The sequence below is a fragment of the Branchiostoma lanceolatum genome, chromosome 8 (assembly GCF_035083965.1).
Source record: "Branchiostoma lanceolatum isolate klBraLanc5 chromosome 8, klBraLanc5.hap2, whole genome shotgun sequence".
NCBI lineage: Eukaryota > Metazoa > Chordata > Leptocardii > Amphioxiformes > Branchiostomatidae > Branchiostoma > Branchiostoma lanceolatum.
The window spans coordinates 11,390,478-11,405,856 of NC_089729.1; the positions used below are offsets into that span (position 1 = coordinate 11,390,478).

Sequence of the window (15,379 nt, forward strand, 5' to 3'; positions counted from 1 at the left end):
TTTGTTTAACCTGTTGGAACACAGCAGAAAATATTTAGAACACCAAATAAATGTTGGAAATTGTTCTTAACAGTTACTTATCTCACATAGATTGTTACAAAGGTTTTGTAAATGTTAGAACAAAAGGCAACAAACACCCTCTCGGTAATGTGGAATTGACTCTATAAGTGATCAAGAAGGCTGTAAAATAATCAATGGATTTAACTTGATACTTTTTTTATTAAACTGGGTGTCCCCAAAAATGTCCTAGTTTCATCATTTTTGTGCAATGTTAGTTGGATATTTGTGGCATGTACAATGTGATTTTAATATCTACTGCCTTACTAGTAATGTTTTTGAGTTCCTTTGAATTAGCTTTAGGCCTGTTGATGCTAATGTTACAGAGTAAATAAACATGTAAGATTTGATGACCTGTAAAGTAGTTGATAATAAGAAGAGACAGGAACTTCTTGGCTGCAATAGTGGTTTGGGTGACATCTGGAAGCAGGGCTCGAAATTCATCTTTGGGAATAGGTGCACTGGTGCACCCAACTCAAAAAATTGGGTGCACAGAAAGAATTTTGGGTGCACCAGATAAAATAAAGTTGAATGTTCTTCTGAACATAATTACAAAGTTTAACGCTGCTGCCTTTCTTAAGAACTTCAATCTGTAATTCTATAGCTAACTTTAAAATTTCAAACAAATAATACATTAAATAAAGTACAGCAAAAAGTTATCATGCTGCTTTTTATACTTACATTTCAAGAATATTCTGTATACTAGTGTACAATAGTACCTTAACCCTATACTATCTATAGGCTACAAAAATATATAGGTGCACCAGTGCACCCACAGTCAAAAATTAGGTGCACAGCTCCAATTTTGGGTGCACTGGGTGCACATGCACCCACTATTTCGAGCCCTGGGAAGAATGGCACCTGACATAAGTCAAGTAATTAGATTACATGACTACTCTAGAGCAGAAGTCTTTTCAGCTTACTATTAAAGGATGCTTTTCATTTAGGTCATGAGGGAAGTGGCAAGGGTCAGACAAAGTAATAACAAAGACACAGGCTACATGATTGAAGTCCTCATAAACTACTCCGTATTAGAGTCCAAATACATGTAAATCCATAAACATGTATCCTTACAACAAAAATAGTTACTCAAGCAACTGGATAAAATTTTGAAACAGTCAGACGATAGTCACCAAGAACAGTTACTCAAGCAGCTGGGTAAATTTTTGAAACAAGTCAAACGTTTCAAACAGCATCCTGTAACTGAGTTCAGTCACTGACGAAAGACAGCGGATGCTGTTTGAAACGTTTGACTTGTTTCAAAAATTTACCCAGCTGCTTGAGTAACTGTTTTTGGTGACTATCTTACTACCTGAATGTCTAATCTAATCATTATCGTATGTATCCTTACACATATGTGGTATTACAAAAACTGTTCTTAGCCTGTCATGTTTGGTTCTATATAATTGTGAAATTTGAGGAAGTAGTTTTGACATGTTAATTAGTGCCTCCAAAACCTGTTAGTTTCCTCCTTTCTATGTAACCTTTCACATTGGAATCTGGGCTATCTGTAACCTGAGAATTAATTGGCCTTTGATTTGATAACAAACTTTAATCAGGGGGGGGGGGGGCCTAAGTTTGATAAAGGAAAGGTTGAAAATATCATGACTGTGTCTGTATCTGCCAGCTAGCGTCCCTGAGTGTTTACTTTCCAAACAGAGGTTGGAGAGAAGATGATTTTCTTAACTCTGTTTATGGAACTGTCAATGGTCTATGCTAAATTCAGGAAAGCAGCAGCTACGTATTATGTTATATTTGACGGGCTGGATTTGCTTCACACTTGAAATTAAGGCGCTCAGTACCCTATATACAAGGAATGCACCTATTACGTTCTACGTTAAATTTACCTTTTTTTCTTTAGAGGTCTGGCTACAAATTACATGATTTACTGATAACGCTCTGCGTAAACGGGCATAAACCTAATTTGTACCAGTTTAGTGGGAACAGCTGTCAGAAGGAGAAAATCTCCCCCTCCAACTTCTGCTTGGAGTTAGTAGTTATAAATTACAAGAGAGCCTACGTGACTGACTTTTACCTACTTCATGTTAGGTGAAGGTAAGTTACTTTTTTATCCCCATAATTTTGGAAAGCTATTTGATTTCAGGTCATTTGAAGCAACGTGGCCAAATTTTCCATAATGCCTTCCTGAATTTAGCATTAAGCAACCCCAGCCCCCACCCTCGTGCATGCAGCCCTCCTTAAAACACAGTGTTGAAGCCACTCCTTGTCTACAAGTTTCTTGAGATTCAGAATACCATGGAAGTTGTCAATATCGATGAAGTCTCTATCAGACTACTGTTAAAGTGTATTGCTTGAAGAAATATTAGAAGTTTGTGCCAAATTTACTGAATAGTTTGCCAGAGTAACTCCTTGGCAACTTTACTCTTTGGCTCTAGGGCCAACATACCCCCAAAGAAATTCTACAACAGGCACCTGACTTCAAGTTTAAGATAGATATCATAGAGGTCGGGGGTCTGACACCCACGCCATTGTCAAGACGTCCGGACCGAAACTTCCCCTTATTTTCCCCCGCCCCCGTAGCCCCGGTCCCACATACATGTACAGTCACACCAACAACTTTAAGTTTCCTCAAACTTTCACTTTTGTTCTTGCAACTTCGAGACTCCTTTAGTTGGTGTAGAAGAATAGCTGAACTTTAGTTGCAACTCGTGGTTGCTTAATATCTGTAAGTCTATGTACGTGATAGAAACGTCATAATTCAATGTGACACCTCATATCATACAGTGACAAGGATCAGTGTGCTCTCTTTCAGAAACCAAGAATCTTGCACGCAGCTACAAAACTTAACGATAGACACGGTACACCAAATTACGTATACATCACAACATCGACAATCCTAAATCACTGAATCTGACAAATTTGTCAAGTTGAACGCAGCAAGCCACTTCAACTGACACTCAGTTCGGGAAGTTACATGCATGTTGTCATATTGATACACGAAAGCAAAAAAGTAAATTTGATCGCGCACTTGTGAACATCAAGGCAACACAGTTCGCTGACAGAAGTTTACCAGAACCCACCTGTTATCACTTCATAGTTGTAACGGGCGGTAGAAGTCCAAAACGGCGGCAAAAGTCCGATAGCACGGTCCCGATGGACACTACCCCCCAAAAATGTGCATGTTGTTCCTCCTACCCGGAAGTAAGTTTAATAAGTAGCTATAGACCATTCCATTTCTGACCAAGGGGGAGGAATATGTACCAAGACTTCTCGATTGTCAATTTGTCTTCTTAATGTTGCCAGAGTACTTAATACATAGGTTCATATTATCTTAAAATGATCTGTATTTTATTCTTACATAGTTGCTTTGCGTATTTATTAAATCTGAGCTGATTCTAGGCCTCCCCTATTCACCGAATGGACCGACCGAGGTCTTAGGCTGGGAAAAGGCGTGCTGCGAGTATCATGTGAATCAATTCCCAGTACCCTGGTATCTACTGTAAATGCAAAAATGTTCGCGGTGGTTTTATGTTCGCGAACATTTTGTCCAATACTGTAGCAGTATGTGACTATAGCGCTGCCGCAAACGTTGAACCAGCGCAAATACTCCATTTTCGCCTTCAGAGCGCAAAATAAAAACCATGGTATCACAGCCAATAAGTCTTTATAGGCCTGTATTCAAAAAGACTGGTAGACTTGTATCAACTACCAAGTCGGCAACTATACGCTCATGTCTACCACATTGGTATCACTTTTACAACTATGGAACTAGTTTTATACTTCTACAGCTACACTCATGGCTACCTCACTGGTGTCACTAATACAAGTACAACCATTGAAACTACAACACGACATATTTTCCCATTTTGGTTCTCGTCATGTCACAGTAATGTTAACCATCTCCGGAGGGGAAGAAATTTCCTTTTTTTCAAAGTCAGGCGAAATTTAATGTTCCTATAGGCTAGGCACTTCATATCATACGTAAGTTAGACAGATAGGCAACCGGGTCTGATCTTTTACAGAGACTAGGTAGCTAAACAAATCTGCGGATGGATACCAAACTAATCGAGTTGGGCCCTGTGAAAAGTAATCTCCTTTACAGGCCTTCAAACCTTCACTAACCTCCTTTTCAGGCCTTCTGGGTGGTACCGGTGTTTAATTTTTGAGGGGAGCGCTGATTCGCGATTTTCAACATATCGGGGCCAGCTTCTTTTGCTGGAGAAATCGTTTTTGGAGCCCGATAAATAGAAAAAGGATCTCTCCAGCAAAAGAACCTGGCCCCAATATTTTTAAAATCACGAATCAGCGCTCCCCCGCAAGAAATGAACGGTGATGCCGCTAACAAGTAATCTCATAGCACGCCAAAAATAGTTACTCAAGCAACTGGATAGAATTTTGAAAATTTTGACATTTTTATCCAGTTGCTTGAGTAACTATTTTTGGCGTATCTTACTACCTGGATGTCTAACCGTTCATCAACTTAATCTCCAAGCAAATCAGCTGCGCGGTGCCCAAATCGTGACAAGCTAGCCAGAGAATGCCTGACTGGACCTTCTCTGGCTGACTGGAGCTTCTCTGGCTAGCTTGGAGATTAGCCAACAAGGCCTGAACGGAAGCTAGTGAAGGTTTCTACACACTCACATAATATAACACAGAAGTGGGCGCCACATCCTTCCCACTTTGTCCTATATGTCGTTGTGCAAAGGAACTTGTGATAAACTTTGAAATGCCATTATCCTCTATTACAAACGAGCCGCCTACCACTTTTACCCACGGTCTCCTGGCTTTAAAGGGAAACGGGACCTCTTAAGTTTCTGGAAGTACTTCGGACCAAAGAAGTCAAACACAACAAGCTACCAGGGGTTCAAACCGGATTCACCTAGCTTGTTCCTGACACGGCAAAAGCTACCTGCGACCCGAAAATCAAAACGCTTAGAGCATGTCCACGGCAATACAAAAACCGGAGGTTATGCTGCAGTACCAAGTCAGTCGCCTGGAAGCTCAAAATCGATCTTGACCTTCGTTTTCCAAAACCTACCCTCATACTGAATATTATTACAATCCAGCCAAAGGTTCTTAAATTATGCTGTCCCCAAATAGGCAGAAAGTGACGTGACACACAGATAGACAGACACACAAACACAAATACACAAAAGGAGAGAATGCCTCCATTTGTTCATGGAGGTAACAATGTATACGAACACATCGGAACTTGTATCATGTAGTAAAGAATAAGCACATTGTGCATATTCTACATATCCTGTCCGCTGTATCGACTATACATGTGTTACTTGAACTACATTCGGACATAAACATGTAACAAAACTTTATTTTCAGTAGTCTTGACTTTTCTCACTTGCGTCTAACAGTAGAACTAAAAAGACCGCAGCACGTCCAGGACCAACGATACAAAAATGCTGCTACAGTACCAAGGTCAACTACCAGGAGGCCCAAAATCGACCTTCACCGTCGGGTTCACACCACCTACCCACCTACTAGATACCAGCCTGAGCGCAATTCATCCAGCGGTTCTTGAGATATATCCCCAAACATCATCTAGAGTAAAAACTATACAATGTCATGATCATGTACCTCCATTTCTAATGAAGGTAACAACCAAGGACCGGAGGGCCGCGAAACTCGGAGGGGGAAAACTGAAAACCTTCCTACATTGAAACAGAAGTAGCTGATTAATTATAAAGGACTATCAGTGGCTGTTTTTGGCTCGCGGGAAGATTTTGCACTGTGGACCCAAATAAGAGGTTTCAAAAATACGGTTGTCGCCAATTATGTCGTTTCAATCAATTACTCAATCAAGCTTTGTTGCAGAACTAACTAGTAAAGAGGGCCGGTAGGTGGAAAGAGAGAGGTAGATAGAAACTCGGAGGTATGAAACAGAGAACCTTTCTTCCAAACAGAAGTAGATGATTAAAATAGTAAAAAAGAAGACTGATTGTTTTTTGGCCCAAAGGAAGATTTTGCAGTGCATTGGACCCAAAAAAATATGGTTGTCGCGACTTGTTATATGTTGTTATATATAATCAATTAGTCAATGAATCAAGCTTTGTTGGAAGATTTTTCTCGTAAATGACCGTGGGGGTCTACTATTTTGTTGTCAGAAAACCTTTTCGCTTGTAATTATTAATTATACTTTATTTGCAGTTTTCATATCTCCAAACATATGTAGCTAATGTGTGAGGGTTTAAGATGGTCTTAGAGCCTTTTTGAGTCGATTTCTACGTTTTTAAGGTGGTCATAGAATATATCTAAGTTGCAATTTGTGAGAATTTTTGCTCAAAGACATGTTAAATGAAAAATGATTAAGTATTGATTTTTAACATTTGCATGCCTTGTCTGCCATTTCTGAAGCATATCCATATGCGACACACACCTTTAATACTAGTTGAAAGTGCACATTTCTAAATCTAAAATACAATGTGTCATATATAAGGAAATACTGTAGAGTTTACTAATGAGAAAGAAACCTACTGAATATGTACATTTTAATGTGCTTTCAAATTGGTGTATTTCAAACTCACACTGTGACTAAAGGTAAAACAAACACATGTATATAATTATACAATTGTGACACTATATCCTATTATATATCTTAACATGATATCACATGACAACATCAGGCATGGAGAAAATCACACAAGGATTGCAATGAAAAAATTTAATCAAGCCTTGTTGTTCTGATATTTGAACTAAAAACAGACAAACAAGCAAACACAAAATGTGGTAGAGATGTCAATGTGCCAGATTCACAGTACAGTCCTTTCATACTGTTTATATATAACAATACATGTGCCTACATGTAGCTTCATTTTCATAAAAATAACCCTTCATGCTCTATTGAATAATGAGTCCTATTTCAGCTCGACTAGCCTTTATCCTGAATGGACTAAAATTCTACGCAATCTTTCTCTAACATTCCCAAGGTTGGCTATACAAGCCTAAGTTTACATTTCAGCTCATCAAATCTTGCCCACTCGTGTTTTAGATTGTTTGGGTACAGGTTGAGGTACAAGTATACCAGACGTTCACTCACTCACTCACTCACTCATGACCCATATATATGCATGACCTCAATGGTCGTAGGGGCGTCATGACGGCCAGCCACAATGATCCGTTCAGATGTTCAGGATTCATTTAATGGGAGCAAAACCTGAACATATTCCGAGCAAAAAAACTGAGATACATGCAGCGCGGGCTTCACCAGAGTGGGCGTTTGTTAGTCTCCAAGCAGACCTACGGGTTGGCAAAGACCGTATCCAACAGGCAGAAGGAGTTTTCAATCTATTGGGTCTGGTTGGAGACTAGGCGTTTGTGGGCATTTGCTAAAAAGCCGTCAAGACCTTAACCGTAACAACTTACAGGTATAGGTACAGGTATAAGGTACGCAGCCCTATGTGACATGCATAAATTTGCATTTCGATTTGAAGTTGCTCTTGTACTTTCTCTAAATTGTCTGACTGAGCAAATTGGTAAAAAGGGACATTTCTTTTTTGCTTTAGTCTAACTAGCCTTATTCTCTCCCCCGATACTAGAAGATCACACATGTTGTCCTACAGAAAACGGTTTATCAAACATGTACAGTAGTGCTTTAGAAAAATACTGTTGAGTTTTACGACAACAAATTGAGACCCATTCTTATATAAAACTCAGGATGCTGCCACCAACTCTCGCTGTCTCTCTTTTGGCGCCTCTGCTTCTGAGGAGGTAAAGAAGAACAAAGGTTAGATTTCTGTGGTTTCAAGGACATTATTCAAGACTCTAATTTCTAAAAATAAGGAACTTTAGAAATTAGGATAGATATCATTAAGGAACTTTAAGAATTAGGAATTTGAAAATAAGGAACTCTGAAAATAAGGAACTTTAAACATACATATAGGGCACTTAAGAGAAAAGAAACTTAACAGAATTTATAGAAATCTGATATAGGACTTTATAGAAAAGGTATAACTAAGCTACGGAACTTAGAATAAAAGGAATGTTATTTTTCTATCAACTTGAAAATGTAATTTCCAAACTGATGCAGCCTTAAGTTTTCTTGGAGAAAATAAGAATATTTTGGTTCGTACAAATAGGGTATTCAATTCTCAACACTTGTAACAAAAAGGTTGAATTTTCAAAGTAAAAACATAAAAAGAAACAGCAAAAAAGGATAATTATATAACTTAGTTTTTTTAGGAAAAGGGCCCTAACTATCAGGGCATTTGTTTTGGGGCCTCCTAAACCATCATTATTTGCATTTACCTTGGCTAGGTATAGATGTGTTGAATTCCATCAAACTGAGTGTTTCAAGTAAACTCGTATTAGTAAAGATATCACAAACGGACTGTGCACTTCACCTGGGATCCTGTCCCGGGGAACCTCAGGTAAGCTGACATCCTCGTCTGGAACCGCCGGAAGGTCAGCCTGGAATAGAACAACATCAAGGTCAGTCAAGGTCACTTTCACAACCAACTCTGTGCGGGTTACAATGTTGTTTCCGATGAAAGATGACATTAATTTTGCTTTCCGACTTCTTACACATTCCAATTAAAATGAATGTGATCAATAGCTGTAATATGACTTAAGTTGGGGGTCGTGTGGCGTAACGGCAGCGTGTTCGGCTCAGAACCAAGTGGTCCCGGGTTCGAATCCTGCTGTGTCACCGATCTTGTGCCCTTGGGAAAGACATTTTACCCGACTTTCCCAACATGCCAGAATGGCCGTCATCAAGACAGTGGGCATCAAAGGCAAGAATGAAAAAGTTGATTGTTGCTTATCATTGAAGTGAAAGTCATACGGATTATCATCACAACAACTATATTGTTGCAGTGCTACATTTGGCAATGCTATATTTGATGGGAACTTAATTTTGCAGTTGGAGGGGAAAGGAGGCATTTGTGGCATCGTGTGGCGCAATTGAGAGGTCCCGAGTTCAAAACCATTGGAATGCCCCGATGTTGTGCCCTTGGGAAAGGAAGTTAACACAACTTTCATCACTCCACCCAGGTGTGAATGGGTACCTGACTTCGGTTGGGGAATGTCGTATCGAGTTCTGGTGCCAAATGGCAGCTGCCCAGACCCTTGAGACAGTTCCACAAAGTACAAGTACGGAGTAAATATGTATCTTGTGTATTATGTGATTGTAAACCCTACAGCAATTCAGCACTGGCTGCCATTGTACGTGTAATTTTTTACCAATAGACCATTGACCAATAAACCATTTGTTGTGCTGCTATTGAAATGACTGTTAGTAGTAAATTGTAATGCAAGACAACGATTTACTAGCTATGGGGAGAGGAACAATGGTAACCTTGGTGATCTCGTCCAGTTCCGCCAGCACAGCCTCCTCGTCCTCATCTGTCAGGATTCCGCCCGCTAGCAGGTCATCTATTTCCTAGGGAGGTCAGAGGGGAAAGGTCAGCCAATCAGATACTGATTATCAGGATACAACATGTATTGTGCACAATATTCCACAGAAATTTTGTGGAACTTTCACAGAATTCAAGTAGGTTCCTCAGAAAATCACACACCTTGGTAAACACACACATCCATTGCTAACTGCTTCATGCAACGTGATTCTGTGTGAGTTGTTGTAGCGAAAACTCTTGACAGCATTTGGCCATAGATATAGCCCACTGATTTGGTGCACTATTATAGAGATCCATATAGCATATTTCAGCCCTCGACTTTGTCAAACCTTCAGTGGATTTTACCCAACGTGTGTGATGTATAAGGAAAACTACTGTGTTTCAACCACAGCTTTAAGACTGCATTGATTTAAAGTACAGTAGAATCCGCTTAACTGCACATCCCATTTGTTAGTGTATTTGGTGCAATTATCCGGCTGGTGCAATAATGCGAAGTTGCCCTACCCAGGTAGTACACTGTATCATACTGGAGGTGAATAGTTTGTACACCTCGGTGTGCTGTATGAACTTGTTAGCACGCATTTAGATGTTAGAAAGCTTTCGTTATACAGGTACAGTGTGGTAACACCGTAGATTCCACCTCTTGTTTTGGGCATGTTCATGTATTAGAACAGTATCGGCTCATTTGTACCAGGTTTGCCAATTTTAGCGCACTTTTTCTTTAACTTGTTGATGATGTTTGAACAAATCTGGTGCAGTTATCTGGCATTGGTGACAATGCCCCGTGCAGATATGCGGAATCACTAACAATGGAGTGAATGGGAATTGGTTTGGAATTTTGGGATTCAGTGCAATTAAATGGAGTGTGCGTTAATCCGTTGTGCATAAAAGACTCAGCTCAAAGTGTTTGAATCTCTCTGTTCTTATGACAGGCAAAACTTACTCTCTGGTACTCCACTGCCTCTTGAGTTTCATCCAAGATTTTCTCCACATTTTCCAGACTCAGAATCTGGAAAAAAAGAGCAAGTTTAATGCAAATTCTTGCCTGAAAACTTATTGCAAGTAACATAACATACAACTGACATAATCTTCATGCTAAATCTTACTAGGTTCGAATTATCTTTTTGAATCATCTGTGTGAGAAAATTCTGGTAAAATTCTGTAAACTGAGTATAACTTTGTCTTTGAATCGTTTACTGCATGGCCCTTCCCATGTAAACAATCACATAATGGATCAGGCATTTAATGCTCTTTTGTATCTTTATTTCCGCTTGTTCAAGTGAATTCAATATTCTCTGTTCTGTTGGTATATTCAATTACATACTAGGAGGTTATAATCCTTACTATGTACATATATACATCAAAGAATGTTTGGACATTAGAACAAGTAATGTATAAGTATACGACACATTGAATTTCAATACGTTGCTCTATCCCATATGATTGTATGTAAACAAATTCATTTGTATGTACAGTATGTGTGTATGTATAGGTGTAGTAGACTTTACAAAGTCGCTGTACTTTTGTTGTGCCAAAAAAGATTGCATTATGAACTGTGGCCAAGTAACTCCAGCCCTTTGATACAGTCATCTCTATTATCTATGTCTTACTACTGTATGAACGTTTGAAACTTTTCAGCATACACCATCAAACCTCCAAACCATCATCTACAGCTTTTCTTCAAATTAAGCTTTTATCCTTCCATCTGTCTGAGCTATGACCTTGCTATCACATGAACCCCTGACCTTGTGCATCTCCTTGAGACAGTCGTTGCCCTTCTTCAGCCCTTCCACGACCTTCATCTCGATACTGGCAAACTCAATGTCGTCAACCTGTGAAGAAAAATGAGAGAATTATACATGATAATCCTTTAAATAAGTGTACAGTTCTTGGTGGCAAATGTGCCAGATGTTGGCACATTGGCAACCGAATAATCCATAGTGTGTTTTTTTGGCACACTTTTAGACAGATTAGTTGAAGTGGCCCAGGGGGCGTCACTCCACCGCCAGGGATGGTTATGTAAAGTGCCTTTCCCAAGGACACAATGTCGGGGCATGGTTAAAATCCAACCTGGTTCTGAGTCCAACGCTTTAACGGTTGCGCTAACCTACGCCACCATAATGATTTTTATAATAATAAAAAACAAATTAAACCACAATGACATATCAAATCTGATACAAATGTTGTTTTTTTAAATTCTAAATTAGAACAACTACAAGTTCATGCCCAAAGGAATAGACCCATGAATGATTTGTGGTTGTTAAAATCAAATTTGCTGTTCAAAGGAATTGAGTTGAATGAAATTTTGTCACAGCATTTTATGAGAAAACCATCTTTTTGATCTCTGCATCAGTAGGCATACATAAATCTGATCCATAAAAAAAATGATTCAAAACAAATCCTACTAGATCTAGAAAACTTCAACATGGTCAGTAGATTCAGTCCCGTAAAGGACCACAGGAATAAGCTAACAGATATGTCAAGCTAATTGTGGATCCAAATAAAGTCAAAGTCTAACTCTAAGTCCTACCATTTTCTCGACTTGATCGATCTGGTTGTCTGTTTTCTGGAGCATGTTTTCCTGGTATCTTTTCTTCTTCAGTAACAGTTTCGCTTTTCTGTGGTTAAAAACAAACTTTCAGTCAACACCATATGTCATCACTTACAAACACATGTATCATATGTATCTGTATAGCTGGCATAACTGTCTTCAGTGTAACTTGACAGCTTTGGTATCTGAATCTGTATAGCTGTTATAAGAGCCCTTTGGTGTAACTCACCAGCTTCTGTATCTGTTATAATCTGTATAGCTGGTATATAACCCGATCAGCATAAAACACCAGCTTCTCTATCTCTGTACACAGTGTACGGCATATATTATAACCACCCTTCGGGTTTAACACACCTGTTCAGCTTCTGTATCTGTATCTGCACAGCCGGTATAACCATCCTTTGGTCAATTATTTACAATAACACATCAGCTTCTCAGGCATATGGCAGCTGCTCCTATATTACTAGAACATTAAACGACTGGTCACACCTAACCTTTGCACATCTACCTCCAAGCCTTATATCTAATAACGGCAGAAGATACCCATACTAGTACTAAGTTACCATACTTGATGACAATGGGTTCAACTTTACGATAGTTTTGCACACATCAAACCTTACAGTCCAGTCTTATGCAGCTTGTACTGAGCAAAGCTGTGTTATGCCTGAGGTGAATTCAAAAGTATGAATAGAACTACATTAATTTAAGAATTGAACTGAGAAACTATTTGAAATAACTTCAATAAATAACATTACTTACTCCTTCTTGCCATCCTTCAGAAGTCTCTTGGCCACTTCCCTCTCCCTCTCCAAGTTTGCCTGGATTTTCTTCTGATATTGTCTCAGTTTGTCTCTCTGTTGCTTTAGTTGCTGTTGATGGAAACAATTTTTTTTAGATAAGTTATTAAGTGACAGCGGACTATAAACTCATCTATTTAAAAAGAACTGCTCCAAGTTGCAAGCTCTCACATTGAAGTATAATCCACTGGGTTACATAAATCCACCACTTTGAAGAACGGTGGGTTTGAGAGATCTCTAGTGCAGCACTCCACAGGTATGCACAGTTTAGATATACAGGAGTGCATTATTTTTATACTTGGGGACGTTGGGTTGAGATCTGTTTGGATATATCTTTTCTGGGTGGCAGAATTATGCACCCTAGCATGTTAGTTGATAATCTTAAACTCTAACTTCGTGAAATATGCAGTCAATCGACCATACACAGTATAGATAACGTTACATGTGATACTGTAGTTGAGAGTATACAGACAATACATTGTTTAACACTACATCTCAAAATCGATTGTGATTATGAACTATTGTGAAATATAACTTGATTGACAATATAACTTCATTGTCAAAATGTAGTAACTGTTAAGTGTTAAAACTCTAAATAAATCGTTGGAAGTTGGAACCATTTGAATATAGCTGGGTTGGAAAAACGGCATGGCCCTTAAAGTGAACCTGTGGCTTCTAGGTTGACTTCGAATTCACTATGGTATCCATTTGATTAATACGTATAACGTTACGTTACCGTTATGTGAGGAAATAGCACAAAAAGTTCAAGTCGGTAGAATTTAAGGGGGAGGGGGGCACACCCACATTCACACTTACCAAGATCGCCTTGTCTTGCTCCGTAATTCTCGACTCTTCTTTCTTCTTCTTGCTAAATAACGAACCCATGATAAATATAAATATGACTGTCACCTCTTCATAAGCTACGAATGTCTCTATTACGGTAAAATCGGCTGGAAATGTCGGAACATATCGCTGTCAAAACCGAGGCGCTGCCATCTTTGTTGACCTGGGCAAATACGGAAGTGCATCATGTGTCTTTGATAGATACCGATAGGTGGCGCTCGTGTGCGGTGAATGTATCTAAATCCACGTGCACGATGATGGGAAATGTAAGTTCTGTCCCAATCGAAGCCAGTATCCCATGTGTGATTTCAACAGGGCGTCATATTCTAGGAACTTAATATACACAATTCAGACTGTTGTTTATTTGATGTGAAAAGATCTTAAGATTCTGATCGTCCATTCCACAATTTAGTAACTAAGAAGACTGCGATGTAATCGAGCTTAATTTGGTAATTTGTAAACACTTCAACGTACAGGTGTTGTACATGTATACAGGTGCCTAAGTGGACAATTATCTATGTAAATGGACAGGGGTATGTTTTACGTTAGACTTTTAATTTTCTATTTCATCCCAAACTTTTTATCCCAAACAAGCACCTAAATATTATCGGTAGCACTAAGATGAAAATTGAAACGGCCTCAAACTTTGATCCTATACTAATTTTGTTGCTCTTTTTTCAACATATCCCCCTGAAATGTTTCATGGTTTCTTCCGTAGCCTGTATTTGGATGGTTAGCTCGGGTATTCATCGTCATATGGATCCGACTTTTCTTCTGAACGGTTGAATGATAAAGAAAGAAAGAAACCAACATGTCTGGACGAGGAAAGGGCGGGAAGATCCGATCTAAAGCCAGAAGTCGCTCGGCTAGAGCAGGTCTACAGTTCCCGGTGGGACGCGTACACCGCTTCCTTAGGAAGGGCCACTACGCCGAGCTGATTGGAGCGGGCGCTCCCGTGTACCTGGCGGCCGTGCTGGAGTACCTCACCGCCGAGATCCTGGAGCTGGCCGGTAACGCCGCCCGCGACAACAAGAAGACCAGGATCATCCCCCGTCACCTTCAACTGGCCGTCCGCAACGACGAGGAGTTGAATGAGCTGTTGTCGGGCGTTACCATCGCTCAGGGCGGTGTGCTGCCCAACATCCACGCTGAACTGTTGCCGAAGAAGACATCTGGTGGGTCGTCGAAAAGTTGAGCGCGTCAAGACAGGAATACTGAAAACGTGAGGCCGCCCTGAACTGTGTGGACATGATCCGTTCCAAAATAGACTGTTTGACGATAACTGTATGTGGAGTACCGGACAAACGAATGGAATTTGGCAGCTGAGCGCTTAAAGAATACAATCACGTGTAGTTTATATCAATCTCACAGAAGATTCAGACATCTAGACGCAACATTCTACCTACCATTGTCCGACTACACTGAAACACGTACTTGGACTGTCCATACTTCATGTAAGCGTTTCTACTTGAGCATGCCGTGATATATATAGAAAATATGTCGGTTGATCTAATTAGTCAGTATAATGATATCATCATGTTTTGTTCAATTGTGGGAAATCCGTTAAAAAGACTGAGAACTTTTTTGCAGAAAACAACAAGCAAACTGCAGGCTCAGTAACAATACTGTTCTTTCTATATCATGAACCATTTTCTCCCTCAGTTCATTTATCGATCAAGCAGTGCTACATGTGTGTATGTTGTATATAACTACAAAGACTATACATTTATTAAAAGCTATCAAAAATTGACCGCGCTTTGTCCCTTTCTCATTTTTCCCTTTCACTTGCCCCTTGGTAAACGAGA

At 39.5% G+C, this 15,379-nt stretch overlaps 3 protein-coding genes across 9 annotated transcripts in view; 1 reads left to right on the plus strand and 2 right to left on the minus strand.

Annotated features, from left to right (window-relative positions):
• Positions 1-3,224, minus strand: part of LOC136440907 (caspase recruitment domain-containing protein 11-like) — a 48,517-nt gene extending 45,293 nt beyond the window's left edge. For all 7 annotated transcript variants that reach the window (XM_066437075.1, XM_066437079.1, XM_066437081.1 and 4 more), the window contains exon 1: positions 3,099-3,224. The gene's annotated coding sequence lies outside the window, so the exon portion shown is untranslated. The remainder of the gene's footprint in view (positions 1-3,098) is intronic.
• Positions 3,225-7,573: 4,349 nt separating this feature from the next.
• On the minus strand, positions 7,574-13,734 carry LOC136439896 (charged multivesicular body protein 6-A-like). Its single transcript, XM_066435554.1, has 8 exons — positions 13,548-13,734; positions 12,694-12,803; positions 11,914-12,001; positions 11,129-11,215; positions 10,327-10,392; positions 9,326-9,409; positions 8,373-8,439; positions 7,574-7,732 (listed from the first exon to the last, which is right to left on the minus strand). Exons 1-8 carry the CDS (start codon positions 13,614-13,616, stop codon positions 7,683-7,685), a joined length of 621 nt encoding a protein of 206 aa, XP_066291651.1. The 5' UTR covers positions 13,617-13,734; the 3' UTR covers positions 7,574-7,682.
• A 559-nt stretch (positions 13,735-14,293) lies between these two features.
• Positions 14,294-15,051, plus strand: LOC136439897 (histone H2A, orphon-like). Its single transcript, XM_066435556.1, has one exon. The coding sequence runs from the start codon at positions 14,386-14,388 to the stop codon at positions 14,767-14,769; it is 384 nt and encodes a 127-aa protein (XP_066291653.1). The 5' UTR covers positions 14,294-14,385; the 3' UTR covers positions 14,770-15,051.
• Positions 15,052-15,379: the final 328 nt, after the last annotated feature.

Excerpts from the sequence above, each read along its gene's own strand:
- LOC136439897 (XM_066435556.1), top strand. The coding sequence starts at position 14,386 with ATGTCTGGACGAGGAAAGGGCGGGAAGATCCGATCTAAAGCCAGAAGT.
- LOC136439896 (XM_066435554.1), bottom strand. The coding sequence starts at position 13,616 with ATGGGTTCGTTATTTAGCAAGAAGAAGAAAGAAGAGTCGAGAATTACG. Across the intron at positions 8,440-9,325 it reads AACTGGACGAGATCACCAAG|GCTGACCTTCCGGCGGTTCC; the intron begins GTTACCATTGTT and ends GTTCTATTCCAG. Across the intron at positions 7,733-8,372 it reads TCCCCGGGACAGGATCCCAG|AAGCAGAGGCGCCAAAAGAG; the intron begins GTGAAGTGCACA and ends TTACCTCCTCAG.